This window comes from Tyto alba, unplaced genomic scaffold, assembly GCF_018691265.1.
Source record: "Tyto alba isolate M040663 unplaced genomic scaffold, T.alba_DEE_v4.0 Super-Scaffold_22, whole genome shotgun sequence".
Taxonomy (NCBI): domain Eukaryota; kingdom Metazoa; phylum Chordata; class Aves; order Strigiformes; family Tytonidae; genus Tyto; species Tyto alba.
Window position 1 is genome coordinate 25,567,769 of NW_024881296.1, and position 22,465 is coordinate 25,590,233.

At 42.1% G+C, this 22,465-nt stretch overlaps 1 protein-coding gene across 2 annotated transcripts in view; it reads right to left on the reverse strand.

The window, feature by feature from the left end:
• PHACTR2 (phosphatase and actin regulator 2) overlaps positions 1-21,230 on the reverse strand; it is a 143,734-nt gene extending 122,504 nt beyond the window's left edge. Inside the window, exon 1 of one of the 2 annotated variants that reach the window (XM_032983179.2) lies at positions 20,911-21,230. In XM_032983179.2, coding sequence (XP_032839070.2) covers positions 20,911-21,055 — 145 coding nt within the window. In that variant the 5' untranslated portion in view covers positions 21,056-21,230. The remainder of the gene's footprint in view (positions 1-20,910) is intronic. The other variant, XM_032983181.2, reaches the window with a different exon arrangement.
• Between the last annotated feature and the right edge of the window lie 1,235 nt (positions 21,231-22,465).

The following is a 22,465-nucleotide window of genomic DNA, read 5'->3' on the forward strand; positions in this document are numbered from 1 at the left end:
ACTGTTAATGCAACATAAATACTTCCACTACTGAGAGGTGTACTATGATGAACACAACATGTTATAAATCTGGTTCAAATTGCTTGGATGCTTTGTTTAGAAGCACGCATGTCTGGGAAAGAAGGGCAGAAAGACCAGAGAATTTGAAAAAAAGGGAAACGATGAAGCCAGGGAAACTCTGGAAAAACATCCCAAGAAAAATCTAAGGACCAAACACCAGCTGAAAAAGACTGAGCCACAAGCAATGAAATTATGTCCTCTTGTTTGACTCCCACTGCCTTCAGGGAAACAGAACTTGGTGTACAAACAGATGAAGAAATCAAAGACATTCCTGTTTCTATTATCAGTTTTTCCTCATGAGTGAAACAATATATAGAATTGAAGTTCAAAAGTTCAAATACACATGACAAGTTGGTTTTTGGTATTTCTTTCCTTCCTCAGCTATTACCCAAAATACCCTGCTTATTGTAACATGCCTTTCACCTAGGCATTTGTTTCCAGGGTGTCATGCGAGGCAGTTTAATCCCTTTGCGGCAAACAAGTCAGCACTGTTTCCCTGGGGTGGTAATCGGACATAAAAGTACTCCAAAGCGACATTTGTACGGCATTGTTCCTTTTCTTTCCCCTTTACAATAGCAGCCACTTGCAGTTGCAGTGCCTATTTGGTGTGCAATCTAGAGTGCTGTAATTAACTTTTGAACAAAGGTCTTTATATTAAAGCATCAACAAAGGTGTAGGAGGGGAAATGATGTATCCTGCTTCATTTATTTCTAAAAATAACAACATTTCATCAGAACATGCTGCTTGAATTTGCCCAGAGAGCATATTTAGAAATGCAGGGAAAGCTGCCCTCTTGAGAGCAATATGAAAAAGCTCATTAAAGTTGTTACAAAAGGCAGTTAGGTGTTTTAGAGCTATGTTGCCCTTCTCTTTACATTGCAGGGTGGTGAAAAGTATAGGCTTCTTTGCTTCAGTGAGGAAGAGAATATTATAGGAGGACTCTGACAAAAATACATTTGAAATATTCTTTTTACCTGCATTATTAATAGTGTTTGAATTATTAAAATGTAATGAATTTGAAATAGCTAATTATTTCACTGCTGATATATTTTTCTTTTGTGACTGTAGTCAGCCTGGGCAATAGGATTACAATGAATACGGTTTCCTCTTTGATTCCCCATTTTCCATCTTGGTTTTCAAGTACAGGCATACCATCTTTCAATAATTCCTCTCCTCTGATTTGCTTTCAGTTTAGCAGTGTGGGTAAATGGCACATTAATGTGCAGTCTTAACGTTCCAAACCTTCTGCTCTCTACCTGCACCCTCAAGCCACAGTCTTCAAACCTGACAACCCTCAAACTCTAAGCATTTTGGTGAAAACTTGAAATGGTACATTTCTGTGTGGTAGCTTTAGCGTTTCTCTAAAACATTTTTTTTCAAACACCTTTGTTTTAAAACCTTACAAAGCCTTAGCATTGGGCATAAAGTACTTGACAGTGATTAACCTCTCAAGTGCTTTGGAATTTTACCTGGATTTTGATAATGCTTTCTTTGTGTGCCATGGTTATATGAAAACCAGACCAAAGGAGGAGTATTATGATTGGCAGAAAGCTGTATTACTTCTTTGCCTGAATTTGTGAAGACTGTTTTGTCTCCCAGTGCTGTCCTCCGAAGTGCTTGTAACTTTCCTGGCTTGGTAATAGTTGCAAATTTTACAAGAGTATTCTGTAATCCTACATTCAAATCAAAACTGAAGTATCGAGTAGAGCCAGGCCAAGGACTGTCCCCTGCAAGATTCTGCTTGAGATGCCCTTTTCATCTGACAGAGGACTACTGATAAATATTTTTGAGAGCAATTTATCAAACTTTTATACACCCACTTATGGAGATTACATCTAGGTCATGTTTCCTTAGCTAATGTCTAAAACACAGTCCTGTGGAAGAGTCTCAAAATCTTTTCAACGTCAAGATATATCAAATCAAGTTTTCCTTCAGTAGGCAACTTAGGCCTCCAAAAGCAGAAAATCAAGTAGATTTACCACACATTTGCTCTCATTTAGTTATTGACTTTATTGTCTTCTAAGTACTTGGCAATTGTTCAACGTAACTCGTTCTGGAACCTTCCCAGTATGAGTTTTAGTCTAACTGGTCTCCACCTTTTGTTATAAAACACCACACTGAGACCAGAACACCTCCAAGCAATGGTGATTTGCAAAACACCCTCCCAAAGAGCCAAGGTCATCCACCAATGTAGGTGCCCTGGGCCCGTGCCGCAAGCTCAGCTCCTCCACCATGCAGCAGGGTGCTCTGCTCCAGCTCTGCCAGCACGACCATGGCTTCTTCTGGGAAGCCCTACATGGAAACCATAACACAGATCCAGGCAAACCATTTTCCTTTTTGGCTTTCAGGGATGGAGGCAGAGGAGACAGCATGATACACTCATCCCCTCTGGCCAGCCCACTTCCACCCTGCCAGCCGATCCTGGGAAAGGGACTTCCAGACAAAGGGTTGTGTTGTTACACTGGAAGGAAAAATGTTCGTCCACATGTGGCATGGACAATCCAGGCCAAGGCGGCTGCTCGGCTGAGTGAGGGCTGTCAAGTACGGTAGAACACTACAAACTAAGCACAAGAACCAACAGAGAGGCCTAGCAAACACAGGGGGAGAAAACAACGTAAGTGAAATGGTTATGATGAACACACATAAAAATCAGTTAAGGAGGTATGTGCTCTGAAGCTGATGTCACATGTTTTACAAGATAACATGGCAAAGATGAAGCTGATCTAAAGAGAAGATTGTGCTGGCCACAAGCATTTCAGTGAGCCAATATAAATTAAAGGAACAACCCTGGCAATGTCTATCCATGTGAGAATACAGCTGTGCAGCCCAGTTGTTGTCTGCACACTTACACAAGTCCTATAACATTTTAGTAATTTAACAGTTTTAGTGACTTTGTATTAATTTTGCTGTGTTTCTTTCAGAAAAAGATGATGTTTAAAGATAACTAAGGAAATTACATCAATTTTTGAACTAGACTAGTCCACAAAGAGAGTATCCTACAGATTTAATGATCACATTTCTATTTTTTGAAAGAAAATTCAAGTGCAATAGGCAAACCTTCTAACGTGCTTAGCCAGAATTTGCAGATTCTCTGCTATACATCTCCCACAGGCTTTTATGTCCAAACCAAACACTAAATCATTTTGAAAGCATGCCAAACAGTTAACCTAAAAGGAAGCATTCAGATACTATATTGTTCTAAAGCTGCAACAAGTAGTGAAGTAAGCCACCTTATTTATTGCATTTTTAGGTCAGTGTTGTATCTGAATAATACAGTATGTGACGAGCAGATTAAGGGATGTGACTGTCCCCCTCTACTGCACTCTTGTGAGACCCCACCCGCAGTGCTGTGTTCAGCTCTGGGGCCCCCAATGTAAGAAGGACAAGTACCTGATCAGGGGTGTCCAGAGGAGGCCACGAAGATGATCAAGGGCTGGAACACCTCTTCTATGAGGATAGGCTGAGAGAGTTGAGGTTGTTCACCCTGGAGAACAGAAGGCTCCAGGGAGACCTTATAGCAGCCTTCCAGTACTTAAAGTGGGCTACGGGAAAGCCAGAGAGGGACTTTTAATGAGGGCATGTAGTGGTAGGACAAAGGGTAATGGCTTTAAACTGAAAGAGGGTAGATTTAGATTAGATATAAGGAAGAAATTCTTCACTGTGAGGGTGGTGAGTCACTGGAACAGGCTGTCCAGAGCAGCTGTGGCTGCCCCCTCCCTGGAAGGGTTCAAGGCCAGGTTGGACGGGGCTTTGAGCAACCTGGGCTGGTGGAAGATATCTCTGCCCATAGGAGGGGGTTGGATCTGGGTGATCTTTAAGGTCCTTTCCAACCCGAAACATTCTATAATTCTATGAATTCAAAATAGGTTAATACATAATTTTCAAACTGTTAAAAAAATACAAACAAACAAACAAACCATGCTTTTCATCCTGACATAAGGATATTATCAACTACACATTTCAAGACCTGGGATGGAACTACACCATGACTCTTCCCGCAGAGTCCAGGATATAAACATCTTCCACCACCCTGCTCTGGCAACACAGCCTGCTCCAAAGCTTTCAGAAAGCCTGCAGTGGTCCTGGGTATTCTTGAGCCACTGGGGCTGAAATGCACCAAGCATTTCTTGTGGGTGCTGTGGAGTGAAGGAGCTCTGGCTCCTTAGTCTTGCAGATGCTGCAAGGTCTGCTTGGAGGTTGCTGGAACAATATGACTGCTAGAGGCTTGTATTTGGCCGGGACCTGGCTTAAAAGAGCTATCGTAAGGACCCTTTTGTTTTAGTTTCTTGCCGCTCCATTATATTCATCTGCACATATATGTGGAAGGTGGCCAGAACTTACAGTTGTAATTTCCTGGACTCCTGATTTTGTTTGTATCACTTTAATGCCATAATTTTATAGAGCACGGATTGCATTCTATAAAATGACAGAGTCATTTTTCACTGAGTCACTTTTCATGATCCTTTCAGGCAATATTGAATAAATAATTGAGAAATGTTTTGATAATTCAGTAAGAGTGTTCTTTTCATGTTTAATTTGGAGAATATATAACGAGAAAACTGCTTTAGCTGACTTTTAGTCATATATCTAGTGTCTATACTTTTATTATTTCATATAGAAAACATTTTCTGTTGCACACATACTATCATACATGAACACTCTGATGTGATATTTCATACTTATCAATTGTATATGAACCACTTCACATTACTGGAGTGTTTTTTGTGAAATACAGTCTAAAACCAAAAGTCTAGCCAGGCCCCCCTCCTCCAGGAATAAAGAAAGAAAAAAGGAAAACCAAAGTTTTTTCCTGCCATAAAATTGTTTTGAGGTTGGAGAGAACGATATCTCTCTTTTAGGCTTCTGGGGAAAGCCTTTCTAATGCTGGAGTTTTCAGGCTAGGAGAAGAAATTATTGTTTTCAGGCTCTTTCAGACCAGCCACGGCGTTCTGCATCTGCCCTTAGAATTGAATACATAAAATTTAAATCTCTAGCAAGCCAGAAAAACATCAAGGTAAGCAATACCTACTTCAATGCACAATGCCAGTGGAAGTCTAGATGTGTATTTCTGAACACATTTTATAGATCCCATTGAGGTTTGTTTTAGAAAAGACTACTTTACTTCATGTTCAGCACACACAAAAATTTTAGTCCAATTATTTTAGAGTTTGTTTGTTTGGGTTTTTTTTTTTTTTTTTTTTTTTTTTTTTTTTTTTTTTTTTTTTCAGAAGACTGCATAATAAATTAACAACTCAGCCTGACAGTCTGCCTTTATGAACTTGCTGTGGACTGGGGTGAAAGCACTCTGTGCAAATACTGGAAAACCTGTTTCTAATTAAAGCCAACCTCTCTCATAAAGAATCAATGTTCAGGTGTGCAACAGGCTGCTGGCAAAGAATAAGAGCTTCTATTAGTTCCCAAACAACACAGACAACACATCTTGTTCACCTGCTCCTCAGCAGTTTCTTTGATGGATCAATACAAAACCCACAAGCCCCGACCAAAGTACAGCAGAATCAATATTACAAGGAGATCCAGTTTCACCAGCACAACTGATAATGCCCAGCTTGCAGCATTACCTTGGCTGAGGGAAGAGCAATGGCCAATAATATTTTTTTTTGTTTGAATATACATTTTATAGATTAAAAAAAGAAATAAAATGAGGACGGAGAGGCCCTTCAGGAAATTTAAATTTGTGCTTTTAAAGACAGCTGAGTTTGCATTTGAAGGCATCAAGAGCAATGATGACCCTGATGTGACTTCATCTGGGGAGGAGCAGAAACCAGGTGAAACCAGCTCCGGGCAATCTACCATCTCTGCTGGGGGAGGGCTGCTCACTTCATATAAACAAGGTTATATTTCAGATCCTCTTGTCTGCGAGCAGGTGGGTGATCCAGGCAGAAATCCAGCGCTGGAGAGATGGTGATTGCTGATCAGCATAACAACCACCCCATCTAGTGTATCAGCCTCACATGGCAGCATCTCCCTGAGACACAAAATCTCTCACCCAGCGAATTTCCCCCCCCCCCCCCAGCAGTCAGTTGGGCAGCTGGGGAGGTTAAGGCACCTAAACAAATGTATGGAGGTGATAGATAAGGGGAGGTGCAGCAAATGGGTTAGAACACTGATGGAACAGTTGGGGCCATATGGTATAAGGCACATAAGGCATTCAGCTGGGCTCAGGGAAAGCTGTTTCAGTGGTGACAAGGCCAGATGCTGCAGTAATTATAAGGATGCTGCTAGCTCTGAACTCCTACCAAAAATAATTAGAGTAAGTAAGAGGTAACAAAACAGGAACTACAACGGGGCTAATCCTACTTAATGGCTGGGCAAAATATCCCATTTTGACCGCATGCTGATAAACCTAAGCATCCTCATAAAAGCCAGAAAGCCTGACCTTTCCAACTTGTTTCCATTTCCCTTCTCCTGCAGCAGGAAGGCTACCAAAGCTTTTGGACCTTATAGGACAGGAGATATAATATAAAAAGGCAAAAGAAAGATCCATTACCTTAAACATTCATTACATATGAAAAATATTTTAAAAGATTACTCACATGAGTGAGACTTTCTTAAAAAAATTACTATAATCCAAACAAATTTTTTAAAGCAACCAACCTACTCATTTTCTGTTTCCTGCTGTATAGTCTATGTTTCTAGGTTCCTTCATAGACCTTTTGGAAAATCCCAACCTATGGACAATTCTCCTCATCTCCATGGCAGGGCAGAGCTGGAGCTGCTAAGGGTCCAGCACATCAACACTGCTGGCCACCACAGGCAGAGGGCTCCTGCAGTAATAGGTGCCAGATGGAGAGCATCCTCACTTTCCCCATGCTTGGCGGGCATTGCAGTGCAAAAGATCTGCAGAATAAAGACTTTCCACTGAACAGGAATCAAGGGAGCTGAGCCAAAATGTAGCCTGTTGGAGGTAGAATGGAAGAGGCAGAGCAGAATCAACTGATTCTTCTAGATAAAAAATAATTTGTTCTGTTTGTGGACATAATGGTGGGACTAACAAAAAAACTATCAAAATTTGGAATGAAGTAATTGCTTCTGTTTCTGTTGGGAATCTTTCATGTTTTAAACCCTTTCCAATTTCCTTTGCTATGTGAGTCACTACTTTTTTCCTCCTAGATTTCTCCTTGCCTTTCCTACTCTTTTTGATGCCATAATAAAAGGACTAGCTGCGTGGAGGGGGATAATATCCCTCATGTCATAGGAGAAGAGCCAACACACTCCTCACTCCCATTCACAAGCAGAAGAGACTGGAGGAACTCTGTGTGTTATGGATAATCCCCTCCTCCTCCTCCTGTCCTTACCTAAGTAACAAGGAGCCCAGTCAGAGCTCTTACCTCACAAGGAGACCCTCTTGCATGAAGCTAGGCTGCCTGGAGCCCCCCATGTCATCAAGTGTACCTTCATAGGGCTTTCACAGGAAAAAGGTAGAAGTTGCTGTATAATGTTACCTACTGTGAAATTGCTGTAGATGCTTTCTACTTGCTACTTGTTTAATTTCCTTTGGAAAACAATCTCACATTTATTTTTATTATTATTGAGCCTGGGTAATCACAAAATGTGTTAATGCATCTCATGCCTGCTTACATTAGGATTTCCTTAAGAAGCTAGAACTGAAAAAAACCCAGTCTGGTCCCAAAGGGACTTTTGCCTTCCAAAGGACTGTGATATTAAACTTCAGATCACCTCATCTTTGTAAAGTGTTGTGAAGAGGCCTTCCTGGGATAAAAGCTGCAGTGATGTATTTCAGCCTGAGCCAAAGCCCTTCAAAGCCAATAGTAGTATTGCCAGCCACAAGTGTGCCGACATCATGAATCAAGCCTCTAGAAACATGAGGATGACATAAAAGTGTATTATAACTTTATTTAGAAAAAAAAGAAAAAAAAAGAGAGAACAGCAGATTTTTCTGTCTCCTCCTAATTTCTAAATGCCTGGGCATGGTAGAATCATGTTTTCAAAAGTTTTCAGCACCAAAGAAGCCCAGCAGCCATTGAAAACAAAACAAAACAAAAACAACCCACAACTGAGAATGTGACTGTAAGAGTCAAACCAAAACAACATTAAACACTGGAAAGTCACAATGAAGTCACAAGCCCAGAAACACCACAGTAGACTTCAGCACCAGTATGCTGCTGCATTGCAAAGGAGAGGGCTGCACAGCAGCTGAAGGTGAAGCGCGGGTGGGTCGCAGTCACAATGGTGGCTTGGCAGGACCACGCTGGCACAGCCCGAGCTGCACGCTCCACTGAAGAATGCTTGGTCTGCTGGAGGAGACAGGTCTCCTCCCTTTACTCAAAACCAGTGCATTCGATGAGGGATCAACATGTCTGCATTATCTACTAATATTACACCAAATACACTGAAATGGGAGGAAAAACATCAATACGGACTGAAGGGGAAAACAAAGGGTGCCCAGCCCTTTCTCCTTCTGTGGCAACGTCAAAGCACTGTGACTTTTGTCTGTCTCCCTGTTCAGAGCGAGGGTCAGCATGGCCAGCCTCCAGCCTCCAGTCTTTCTCTTGGAGAGGCCTGCAAGCTACCAATTGGTTTCTTCCTTCCCTGTGACTGTGTACCTGTATTTTCTAGCAGAGAAAGCAGAGCTCCACCAGTCTGATAGCTAGATGCTTACCTTTCAGTGGCTTAGAAAAGCGTCTTTTCAATGAACTGGACTGAACTAAAGGTGGTTAGATGTCTTTTCATACATACACACATCATCACACCCAAGATCCTATCAATGCCTATGGACAGGCCATACCTGCTACACTCTTATCCCTTGTGTGTGTCATGAATTCTCAACAGAAGAACCCATACTGCAATTTTACGTATAAAATATGTACCCCTACTAAAAATGCCCTGCAGTTCTGTAGCAGAGTATTTCAATGACCACTATCCACACGACTCAGCCAACATTCAGTGCTGTTACAGAAATTTCCAGGCTCAGAGCAATCCACTTAGGGACATTACATCCCTCAGAGAGGCATGGAGGAACGGTATCCCATTAGAAGAAAAGCAAGGAACCACATCAGCCTTTACTGCAGGAGTCTTCAGCATCAGAGTGAATCCCACAGATATCTGGTATCTACCAAGTGCCACTGAACCTGCCTTCTGATTTTTCCTCAGTATAATTATTACACTGGCTGAATCATTTTCACCGGGATCCCAAACTGCCACAAAACATGAAAGCCACTCTTGCAACAATCCTGTTTCTAAAAGATCAAGCTCCCCATTAACAAATGGAGATTAGGACTGCTGAAAAGTGCACATATTTTGATAGCTTTTATTGACATGTAAAAGGATTAGAATCAGAAATCACTTGCATGTATTTTTAAAACTCGCGTCCTTCTTATAAATGTTCATAATTTTAAGCATCTAATCCTGAGTCTGGGAGAGATATATATTGCCATTTACAGAGCTCTTTCTGGATTTTTTTCCACTCTCTCCCATTATGATGATAATCAATGTTTGTATAACAACATTTTGGGATCAAATCTCATTTACTTCATACATGATATGCATGAAGTTTCATTTTCTGGGATTTATTTCCTCTGTGGTGTATATATAACTGAGACAAATTCACTGGAGCAGAAGTATGGAGTTCTAATAAGTATTAGAATTCATTTCACCAATTACTGCCTTTACTAAAATCTCCTTGATGTAATTCCTTTAGAAACAGCAATGGGCTTAGAAGGCAGACAAAGCTTGTTTACTCAATGAACTTCTCGCTGTCAAGACCCCGTTGCCTAGAATTAATCTAAATAATTTAAATATTCACCTAAACTCAACTAAATATATATTTATCTTTACTAGGGTAAAAGTTAGTGTAACACAACTCCTCTTCAAAATACTGAGGGAGAATTTCCTTTGATTTTGTTTTTTTGTTTAACTTATTGTCAGTTATTTCTTTGCTGAAACACTTCCCTCTGTTTTTAAAGGAGGTGGAGAGGACACACTGCCGCAGATGGAGGGACATAGACGTGGTTCTTCCATTCAGCCAAAAAGCAAGATCCATCTTTATCTCCTCAACCCAGTGTGTCTGGTGCGGGTAGGCGGCTTGTATGCTCAATCCTGTGTCCCCCACTGTCATTCCTGACTTGGCCTAAACACAGAGCAGTAAAAAAACCCCACAACTGCAAAAACCCCTCCTCGTTACCACTGCAAAACAGTTTATTTTCACATACTTTTTAGTGCACTTCCAGCTCTGGTTTTATGTGCTTCCAGCAGGGTAGCTTTCAATGTCCCTCCTGGAGGACTATTTCCCCAGCCCAATAAATCACACTCCCAATAAACATCGTTTGCACATGTTCCCTCCTGTGCTTTCAGCACATTTCCAATCTTGGCCTAGAATGAGTGGAACAAGTATCTTTTCCCCCAAAGAGTTTACACAATAATGCAACAAAGTTGCAAAAGCTCTGTGCTCCACTGAGTTACTTTCACTCACCAGGAATTTATGCGATACCAACTTGTGTGTTTCTTACAAGAGATAATTTATAATTTTAATACATTACAACAATTCCACTGAAGTGCAAAACCATCCAAAAATAGACAATATTATTACAAGCCTCATAGAAGATATAAGAAAAGAAGGATAGAAAATCTTTACTTAAACTGCTGACACCAAGACTAAGTCCGATGGGTCTTTCTCCCTCTGAATTCAGCAGACAGGTTACAGACATCTCGCCAGTGCTCACTCCTTTGGTGATGTTTCCCTTCTCTTTTTAAAAGACTGGCAACTGTGTTATTTTAGACATTGTAAAAAAAAAAAAAATGTTTTGGTTTGCATTTTACTAAACCCAGCTTGAATTCAGAGTGATTTCAAAGTAATGCCTGGCTTGCTATTAGCCAACTACCTCGCTATTTCGAGATGGTGTGCCACCTTCCCTCATCCAAGGATGAGCAAACCCACAGAGCTGCCTGTCTCCTGGCACTGCCTCTGCAGCAAGCACTGAGTGAAAGGCTTTATTTGTCCCCGTGGAAGCTGCAAGGGGAGAAACTTTCTTCTAGAGTCTGGTGATGATCAGGAGAGCCCTTGGAAACGCTTCCAGAAAAGGCCAGGTGGCACACCTGAGGCCCCAAGCTCTCCCCAAAGTTTTTCACCCCTGCAGCTGAAAGTAAGTCATTCACTCTGCTGTTTCCCTCCAGGTCTGGAAGATCCTGTACAGCAAGGGTGCAGCTTTCAGATGTTGTTTCTGATAGATCACTAAATGCACAAGCTGTAGTACAACACGCTCATGTACCATGCACCCAGTGAAAAAAGATCATACCACAGAGGTAAATGGGTGCTGTTGGCTTGTGAGCCAAAATCACCCACAAAATCATTCACCAGTTCGCCATGTGAAGGTCCAACCAGACAAATCTCAAGTTGACTATATAAATAAGAGAAATATTTGAAAAGTACTACATCAATCCTTTGGAAATCTTTCTCTAAAATTATTTTTGCTATTTGCAGATCAAAAAGAATAAAGAATAAAGCAAAATTCATAGCAGATGTGTCTCCAAAGACTTAAATAACTGGATGGCAGCATTTTATTTTATTTTTTTATTTGCTATTCACTAATGTAAACACGGTGTGAAATATTGCCATGCAGTTTTGTTTGTGGCAAGGCATAACAGGAAGACACCTTTTTTTTTTTTTTTTTTTTTTTTTTAATGTTTCGGGATCAAAAGTCAAACAGCTGGAAGAAAGATGCTGTGCCCCTGGGGAGCTTTAACTCTCCCTCTCAGCTCACTCCTAAGGAAACAGAGTTGAGAGTCTATTCAGAGAAACACAGATGGAGGTGCCTATAGCCCAAGTAACAAAAGCAGCATGCCATGCTCATCTTTGGGGCTAGAGCAGTTTACATCATGACTTGGGATATCCTCAAATCTGACACTGGTTCCTGATGGATTACACTTCCTCTGGCTGTGTAAGTAAAAGGACTTATTTCAAATTCAACCCTTCTGAGTTTGCCAAAATTGCTTTTAATCAGAAAAAAAAAATCAGAATCATGTCTTGTAGATGGCTCCCTTTTCATTCTCTTCTTTGATAGTACTCATCTTTCTTCAGATCAGAAGTTCACAGTTTCATAGGTGGTTTAAACCACTAACATTAACTGTTAGTCCTGACACTGGGCAACATAGGAAATAAATAAAAAAGTGGCAAGCAGATAACTGCTAATTATCCTTTCACTCACAAAGTTTAAATATAGCTGCCTGTGTTTGAACACAAAGAAGGCCTGCAATTAGGACACATTAAACTGCAAATGCACCACAACCCCTTCTTTACTGTGCTTGTAGATGATATAAAACAATACCTCAACACCAATTCAACTTGGTGTCTATAATTTTCTTGATTACTGTGTGTATTAGTCACAGATGTATCTTAAAAGCTGTGATTCTCCTCCCAAAAAACAGAAAAAGCAAACACACGTGTTCTGGAGTGGGGGCTTTGCCCAATGTGCTTGTTAGGTTCTGATTCTGTGAAGTACTGAACATCCTTATCCTTTCAAGAAGGCATTTGAAACTTTCAAGAATTAGATATCCAAAGATTTAGTCATAACAAAGCAAATGGGCAGTGGTTACACTTGCACTGTATAGGTGGATGGGGTCCCTTAGAATAATCACATTTCTGTGTCAGGGAAATTCTGCCACTTCCTTGCTGCTTTCATTCCTGTTCCTGGTCCCCAAATTAGAAGAAAAAAACCTCCTATATCAAATTTTCATATGATGAAAAATTCTGAAAATCTTAGACTAACTTTTTTTTATCATTTTCAAATTTTGTCAGATATTTCTCCCTGAAAACGTCAAAAAGTGACCAAAATCAGGATTCTTTCTACAAAAAAAAAGGTAGATTTTTAGAAAACTTATTTCATCAGGATATATTTGTATTCAAAGAAATTTTAGCTAATTTAGCAACTTTAAATAATACAAGGATTATGCCAGAGTTCATCCTTTTCCTGATTCTTACCACTGTGCCAAGCTTTATCTTAAAAAGGCTCTGAAGCATTTCTCCTCCATTCCTAACATTCAGCAACCCTTTTCTAAAAAAGTATTACTAGGAGACCTTTTTTTTTCCTTTCCCAATGTGTTCCTAAAATTGAAAGAATCACTGCTCTGCCTGTAAGAATTCTGATCTTTATCTTCCTGTGTCAGTCAGAAAATAAATTATGTTTGCAGGTTCCTAGTCCGTTCACATCTCAGTCTCTGGGGTCAAAGAGCCTCCAACATCTAGGAAGCACTGGCGTGCATCAGATTTTAATGGTCAGGATGAAAGCTAACACATACACAGCCAGACCCAGACAGGATCATCAAAAGTGGTATGTAGGCTGTTGACACAAATTAAATTAGATTTATTGGAAGCTGTGGAGAAGATAGACAAGAAGCTAGTAGGGGAGAGGAAAGTGAAAGAGTGGGGAGGAGGTGAAAGGAAGAAAGAGATGAATGCCTTTCATTTCCAGTGTAGTTGGGATAGGAGCGACTTGGGTAAGGGTGCCAAAACTGAGCTACCGACTGGTGCATCCAGCTAACAGAAATAGTGTGTGGTACTGTGCAACCAGGCAAATTCCTCAAGTGGGAGCCAACACAATTTGTGTGCAAGACTGAAGTCATGTCTGAAGTTGAAGGGAAAGAAAAAGTAAATGCTTTTAATAGGAGTCCACTCGCCACAAATTTTTTCTTCCGGATAGTATAAATTATAAAAATGTTTAAAAAAGTAGGTCGAGCTATAAAATACATATTTAATTAAAAATAACTATTCAATGCTACATTTTCTGGGAAAAAAAAAAAAAAAAGACATTTAGTAAAAAATATGATCGTTATTTCAAAGAGGAGCCATTTACACACAGTATTTTAGCATGTGAAGAGTCACCACGTTGCCACCTCTGATAGAATGCTTCCTCTTCCACATTTCCCTCCCAGCCCCCCACTGTTCAGCCTGTATTTCTCTGAATGTGGCCAAGCAGTTTTAACAACAAGATGAGAAATGGGAAGGGCAACCCAACATGTGCCAGAAATATGTAAGAAACATGAGAGAGGTTAAGAAAATGTCTTACCAGCAAAGCATGAAGTGGTTTAAGCTGCTTTTTAGCTCCATTTCATTATAAAGTCCTCTACCTGAGAGCACAACAGACTTGCAAAACATAGCTGCTTTGAAGCTTCAGGCTATGTTAAAGCAGTGCCGATGCTTCTGAGCCCATTATACTAAGCACTCAATACTGATAAAATTTACTGATATTTCACGTCTTCAGATTTTCAAAACTCAAAAATCGTAACACCACAAAAGGCACCTGTAGGGTTTACACAGCACAACATATTAGAAGTCCAATTCTGTATCAAAACTGCATGATGGGGAACAAGTTTTCTCAGCTCCTCACCATGGGAAGTGTTGACTGCCTACAAACTGCTTGTTTTCAGGAAGATCGCAGTTCTTTCCACATGAATGAAAAGCAAGAGCATCCCTTGTTGTGGTGGGTTTTAAGACTGACAATTTCAAGTGTGAAGTGAAAGTGATTAAACTCATAACACTGTAATCCTGTAGTCAGGATTTTCTATTTTCTTCTAGATATTTTTCCTTTTGTGTCACTTTTGGTCTGTACCTGTGAAAAACTAACTTCTGCATCTGTTAAAAATATCAACGTGCTAGGTAAACTGCTATGGGGAAAAAAAAAAAAAAAGAAAAGAAAAGATTACCACTGAAGATATTTTGCCTTATGCTAAAGTGTATTCAGTGAGAACTACTGAAAAATCAGAAGCAAGACTAATACCAGAGTTATGGAAAACTGAAATCTGACAGGATTTCTGGCACTGAAAAGATTCTGACTTCAAAAAGCAAAACTAAATAAAAATGTAAATTCTTCACCAGTCTTCAAAAACCTGCCAACTATCCCCAGCCCTTTGACCTTAATTAGTGCCTGATTTTTCATGAAATAATGGCAAAAAGAACAGGAGGTGGGAAGGAGGGGAAGAAAGATAAATTATTTATGCTAATGATGGATTTGACTGATGAAACGCTTGTTTTAAAACCAAAATAAATGCTTTTTTTAAACAAGTTGTTTACGCTTAGTAAGGGAAGGAGTAAAAAATCTTCTTCAGCTACCCTTTAGATCACTTCTTCAGGCTTCATGCTTGATGTGCAGCCTGATATTAAATGGTTACTTGCTTGAAGCCACACACCATCAGGAAGTGCTAAATGCCAAAGGGCCTTGAGAAACTGAAACGTGTGGTAGCAAAATGCTGAACAGATCACACAGTCAGCTACTGATTAGTTGCTGCAAAATACACATTAAATCCTACACTGCAGATGTTCGCAGTCCAATTTCTACTTAGCCAACCACAAAGATTATCACCACATTTAGAAAATATTTTTTTTTTTTTTTTTAAGCCTGAGCCCAAGTCTGAATATTTGATTGTAAAGTGGTTGTCCCAGAAACTGGGTCATGTGTAAATGACACATAGTATACATCGTTTGTGGTCCCAGTGTTACCCCTTTCACACTTAATCAGGCTGGGTTAATACCAAGAACCTATCCCAGTTATCCTGCAAGAGTTGGTATGGGATAATAACTTTTAGTCCAGTATAAAACAGACAGATTCTTATTTTGTATGCATTATGGTATGAACTCATATTAGAAATGGCTGACTATATTCTGGCACATACTTCTTCCCTGCACACCCATCTACTAAATCAGTTTTCAGGCAGACTTAAACTTTTTCAATGTATACAGTAAAAAATGTTATAAGATTCCTGGATTTTTCCTTAGCACCCTTCTGAAACTACTAGTAACATATAAGGTTAACCAGAATGGAGTTTAACAGTACAGGATGATGATCTAAGCATGTTTCCAGATTATTACAAAGAAGTAGAAGTTTCAATTCTGTAAGCATATGTCAAATTACATATGGTTATGCTTGCTGCCTTTTCCTGATAGTTCAAATTTTCAAGCTGATGGAAAAATATTAGTGTGGACTTAGGGACAGGATGCACTATCTCTTAGAAATGATGGAGTCATCTTGAGTTTAATTTCTAACTCTACTACAGTTTTCTACCCCAAATTATCAGCCTTAGGCTTCCCGCAAAGTTCTGTAGTTTGATTTATGTTGCAAAAAAGTCCTGCTTGATACAATGGAGAATCAGGTTTGCCTGTAACTCCCATATTTTCACATAATGTACCAAAACCAGCTGCTTTAGTTATGAGTGTTCTTCCACATCATGAGGCTGCTCCCTCTTCACCCCCATCTGATGACTGAAAACCACCGTTTTTCTAACTGCCCTCCCAAAGCACATCTGATGTCTTCTTCACAAACACTGAACTCAACTCCCAGAGACCTTGGTAGAACTCATGTTTGGTGTATATGGAAATTAGAGCAAATAAACTGGAATCTGTAGCTATTTGGAGAAATATGAATACAAGTACAGAGGGAAATATAGGCAAACCTTAACAGCTACCTACCTACCCATCCAAAATTTACCTTTTTCTTTAGGTTCCATGCCCCCAGATGTCTAGAGTAAGAGTATTTCAGGTTTTATTCTTTCTAGATGCTCAAATAACTTCAGCTGTCAAAAACATTTCCTTTGCATCAACCAGAAAGTTTGTCCATTAAAAACAGAATCTGACATTTAAGTTTGCAAAGTGGAGCACTCTAATCATGAAAATCTCAAATAAGTCAAAAAATCATCAATTTTCTTCCCATCCAACATCAGCCACTCTAATGCTTTGATCGTTCCATGAAAACTCCCCCAATTCTTCACTTATGTGGGGGATTTTAAGCCATTTTTTTGCCCACCCTATTCTGGAGTCAGCAGCAGATGACATTATAGTTGTTACTCATTATAATTTTGAATAAATTGACCTGTGAAGGACCAGTTTGCTAGGCAAAAATTCCCAAAATAATCCAAGGATGTACAGGTTTTGAGGCAGGACTGTCATTTACACTCAGCCTTTCACACTCTGCTGCAACCGAGCATCTGGGGTGTAGCCTGAGGTATTGATTAATGACTGAATTCTCTGGTAGATTTTTTTGCAGGTTTTTTGTCTGCCATCAGAAAAGCATGAAAAAAAGCATGAAAGGAATGGAAACGTGTGGGGAGCTCACCTCTCTACCTGAAAGGTGCACTTATTAGCAGTGGAACAAATTATCTGAAACTCTCCTTCTTGCTAAAGAGCAAGACCTCAAGAGGAACTGCAATAATATGACAACGTCAATCCCAGACTGGAGAAATGGGTGTCTTTTTGACTTCTGGTCTGAGCAGTAAGGTTCCTTTTTCACCAAGATGTACCTCACCACAGACCTCACCACCTTCAGAACAAAATGCAAGGCTGTATAGCAAAAACCACAACACTAAAAAGAGAGCAAACTGAGAACTGTGTACATGTCTACGTGGACAGGCAGATGAGGAACGGGCATCGCAGTAGCTGAGGTTGGTGCCTGAGGGCTGTCACGAACAGGACCGCCGGCACCGCTTCACAACTGAAGCACAAAGGTGGCTGAGGTGAAACGGCAACCTCCTCCTCCTCCTCCACTGTGCACCCCGGGGCTCACCGCTCACGCTGAGGGCTGCCTTCAGTCCCGTAGCCACCGAATCTGTATTTTGCAGAAGTTCTGGGAAAGCATTTGAACAGTCTTTGTTTTCAGTGCAGTTCAGTCCCCATTTAGGCCAGGAAAATCAAGAGACTTGGCTAGCATGATCCACCTTTAAGGTAGGTTTAGATCTAGTCACTAAACAGAGAAGGCTGCTTAAAGGTGTGTAATTCAGGCAGCATTCTTCAAGTGGCTCTGGTGTTGCTCTGAAATTTTAGGAAAATATGTTTTTCTTCACCAATCTCCTAGAGTTGCTCTGGCAAACTAGCCAGTGGTCAGGTGGGGAGTACCACGGTGTTGAAGTGATGCGCAGGCTATTCCTGCCACAGGGGCTCTGAACTTCAGTGATGTTACACTTTTTTGGGGTCTAAATCAAAAGTCTAGATTGTGCTACCCTTACTCATGATGAGGATCTCCTTATTCCTCCCAGAGTCTCACCAGAAGTAAATGAGATGTTGGAAGGTAAAGGCCTGATACAACAACGGGTGAGGTGACAGCCCAGAGAGGGAAGTAAAGTAATCTTCTACCACCAACCCTAAAAGAAAAGGCCAGCTTTAAGAAGAAAAACCAGAAAACACACTGTCCTCACAAACTGGATTGCAGCTGATGAAGTGAGATGCTGTAAAGTAATACCAGGAAGCTGCTACTTTCAGCACATGATAATAGCAAGGGAAGGAGTGGGGGTAAGAAAGCACAGGCACCATCAACATGGGGACCACTCGACCAGCCTCACTGTACTATCGAGATACGTACAGTACTGATCTAGAGTAACAAACAGACACATTTTATGAGCCACTGCCAAAGCTGCTTTTAGAAAGGCTGTTATACTTCCCTTAGCTAGAAGGGTCTCTACAAATATTGCCTCTTAACAGATCCTGTATGGAAAATGGTAGATCAGGAGGAGGTAAAATAAATGGCAGCGCAAACCATCTATAGAGGTACCAACCCATCACTGAAGGAGTGTGAGGAGACAATATCGTCTTCTCAGCACAACTGGTGTTGGGATTTAGAAAATGAAGACAAATATGCAAGAGAAACCGCAACTTTTGACTTCAACCGTTGCAAGTGAATAGCTCCAGCAATAGGCAGCAAGCAAACATTTTGCAGGTTATTCAAAATGTAAATTGTTCTTTTCTAAATGGAGCAGCTGGAGCACAGGTAACATCTGATGTAAATGAGTGACCTACTTTAATCAAATGGTACAGCTAGAGAAAGGGGTAGAAGCAAAAATAATAATACGGCTCATACTGTTTCTCTAAGCACTTCACATTTCTGTCCCCATTATGGTTGTTCTCCACATTAGTGGAGGAAGGAAAAAGCGAGTTATTTTAATGGCATCTCGATATAAAAACAATTCTCTAACCACCACATTAAAAATTAAATAGCCTTGCATCTTTAATGCATACTTTCCTTTTTAAAGGGGGAATCAACAGTTGTGTGGCAGCATATAAGTATTTTTTTTGTGCCTAGTGAGCAGCTCGAAAAAAATAGAGGAAGCAGCAGCAGAGCAAATACAGAATGAAAGAAAAAATGTCAAAAAAATAAAAACCAGAGAAAGCAACTCTTGTCACTTGCTGGCAGGAAGCACATCCTCAAAATTAAAAGAAAAAAATCAAGTAGGGCAACAAGGAGGCCTAAATTTTGTCTGTAAGAAACTACAAATAACAACACATCTTTGAAAGCACCATCATTTTACCTCCACTGGATTTTCCAGTCTCTTCTAGTGAACCCAGCTCATTGTTAGTAGTCTTTGTAGTTAAGCTAACAACCAACGTAGTCTAACATTGACATAGTCTCAATCCTGTCGACCTCTGTGGTGATCCCTCTGCATCCAGGTTAAGGCATCCTGTGCACACATCAAGTCGCAGAGCGTTGTTCATGCAGCACGCTTCCAGAAGGTGCTGAAATACACCTTGCACCTCAAAGTAGTCCTTTCTGATTTGGACAAACCACTGGAACCTCCTGCCTCCTCCCTGTCCCAAATGTCCTTCAATATAACTATTAAGTAGACACGAGAAGAGGTAGAGCAGAAAATGATGCAGAGAATGGCACACAGAGTTGGTTTTGCATGCAGTCTCTGGCCCCACAAGTTGAATCTACTTGCTCCTGTGTGACTAAGAAAGTTTGCACTCCCTCCCTTCTCATCTGGCAGGCTTAGCTGTATATTTGAGCTTCCCCAAGCATATGGCCTGCATTCATCTTAACACTCCCTGGGGAGCAAGCAAACAGAAGAGGACATTGTGGTCCACTGCAGACCCGAGCACACACTGTGCTGTCCTACTTGCGCTGCAGCAGCAGAAGCCCCTCAGTACAGCCGGGAGCTTCCCTGACGGCGTTGTGGTTCACAGGTACCTCTGTGCAGTGGAGGGTACAAGTGCATCCGAAATACCTATATTGCCAGGGATGTATGTGCCTACAGTCTTGTTTTAGTCAATAAGGCAGGACTGATTTGCAACCGGGCGAGCACATGCATTCAAAATGCACTCAGCAGTATGGAGACCAGAATTTCATTTTCCTTAATACCTGACCTCAGGAAACAGCCTGAGTAAAGAATAGCCCAATGGAGTATATATTTATTTTACTTTGGCCACTTTCAAATATCTGCACTGTAAACTAGGATGCTCACTTCCTCTCATTTTACACAGCAAAGCTACTCCGAATCCTGCAGGAAGCCTACTCTGGCCCAAGGGGCCGGTTTCCACCCGCAAATCATCCCATGTGCACTTGCAGTGGTTACCTCCTGAAGGGGGACTGTGGGATACTGCCTCACACAGTTTTTTGTGGCCTCACCTGTTAACCGAAAACCCAAAGGAGATGTAAGTGCATGAGGTAAAATCCTAACACAGAATTGAAGTGTAATGTGTGAAGTGGCAGGATGAGGAGTTTTGATGTCTCTGCAATAAACCCTGAAGCTTTTCTGCCCTTGCAGTCAGAGATGCTTCGGCAAGTGGGTGGGTACCCACGACTTTACTGGGGTCCATTTAAATCTGAGGGCACGGGTATGAAAAGCCAAGAACTTGACGAACATCATCTTGTTTGTTTGCTGGGGTTCACTTAAACCTGAAAACACGAGTTTCAAAAGCCGGGAACTTGACGAACATCATCTCAAGGGGCAGATCCAACACCCCGTAAACCAGAGACCCACACTTTGGCCACCGAGGGAAGACACTCTCCGGCCCAGGAGGGCAGGGCAGGGTGCGGAGGAGGATGGCTCTTCTCGAATTCCCCGGCTCAGTTCGGCCCGGGCGGGCTCGGACACAAGAACCCTCCCTTCCCTCCCCCTTACCTGAGCCGCCCACGTTGGTCCGGAGCAGGCAGGTTCTCCGGGAGGAGGAGAAGGAGGAGATGTCGCTCTGGGAGCGGCCGCGGGGACCGGGCAAGGACCAGGCGGGCGGCGGTGCTCCCCCGGTGCTCCCCGGTCTCTCAGCCATCGCCGACGGGGAGCCGAGAGGGGCAGGGAGGGAGGAGAGGAGGGAAGGAGGCGGCGAAGGAGGGGAAAGGGAAAGTTTGCAGAGCAAGAGCCGCCCCTCGCCTCCGGCCGCCCCGCCGGAGCGGGGCCGCCCTGCCGAGACGGCGGCGGGGATTTGGGGTCTGTCGGAGCCTGAATTTTGTGTTTGCACGGCGGCAAAGCAAGGGGTGTGGGCGTGGGTGTGTGTGTGCAGATGCACGGAGGGAGGGTACGCGGAGGTCCTCCCCGCGACCCCTCCCTCCGGGCATCTGCACCCACCCCCCGCCCCCCCGCAGTGTCTTCGTGCTGCCCGCTCCCGTCATTTCCAACTCTCGGGGGGAAGAAAAAAAAAAAAAAAGAGCATCAGTTAAAAAAGAGCCGAGGAACCGACACCACTGTTTTGTGTAAGAGGGTGCCCTCTCTCCTCCCCCGGCCCGTCCCCCGCAAACCCCGGAGGTTGCACAAGGCATCGCATCCCTGCAGCCGAGTGGGAAGGGCGATGAGTCAAATCTTCTGTCTGCCCCCCCCTTTCGTCTTTCTTAAGGTTTGGGTTGCAAGCAAGAGGCTTTTCACAACCAGTTTTACGACCGTGTGACTCAACGTTTTGGGAGGAAGATAGTCGTCCTGCCTTTCACATCAGAAGCGGGAGTTGCAGCAACTTTGGCAAAAGCAAAGTCAAGCCCCGCGGTTTCATTTTCTGGTGTTTGTTTTACAGATACACTTTTATGACACGATTCATCTTTAAAGGGATATTTAATGTTTCCACTGCTTTTTACGGGCAAATAATTTCATATACTGCCTTGAATAAAATCCTTGCTGCCCTGAAGCCACTGGCACAATGGCAAAGATAGATGGGACAATTAACAGCACCTGTGCTTAACGCCCTGCACTTTTAAGGCATCCAGTGCCACATCACCTAGCTATCAAATATAAAAGTCCCATTTGGGCTGTATGACAACATTTTAGCAACTACCACACCACAGGGCTGAATCAAATCTTACTAAGTTTGAAACATGCCCGTTGGAGATTCAGTTTCTGGCTTCTGCTTCCCCCCCAAAACCCAAGTGCCCTCCTCTTGCCGCCAGGCCCCGTGTGGCTCCCCAGGAGTGGGCAGTGTTTTTGGGGTCTTCCATACAGCTCAGGCACCCTTTGCCTTTGCCCAACCAAACGATCCAGTACCTGAGTCTCGTATGTCAGCCATTAGTCAGGTCAAAAGGTCTTTTCTGCTCAGCCTCTCCCAGGGAGTTGCCTTCACTAACTCCTCTCCCCCTTCCCTCCACTGATGGACCAGCCTGTTCCTTTCCCTAGCCGTGGAGAATTTTCCTGGCAGGAGCGTGCTGCAGGAGGGAGAGGCAGGGGCTGCTCCTTGTGGGGCGCAGCAGTGAGCCCCACT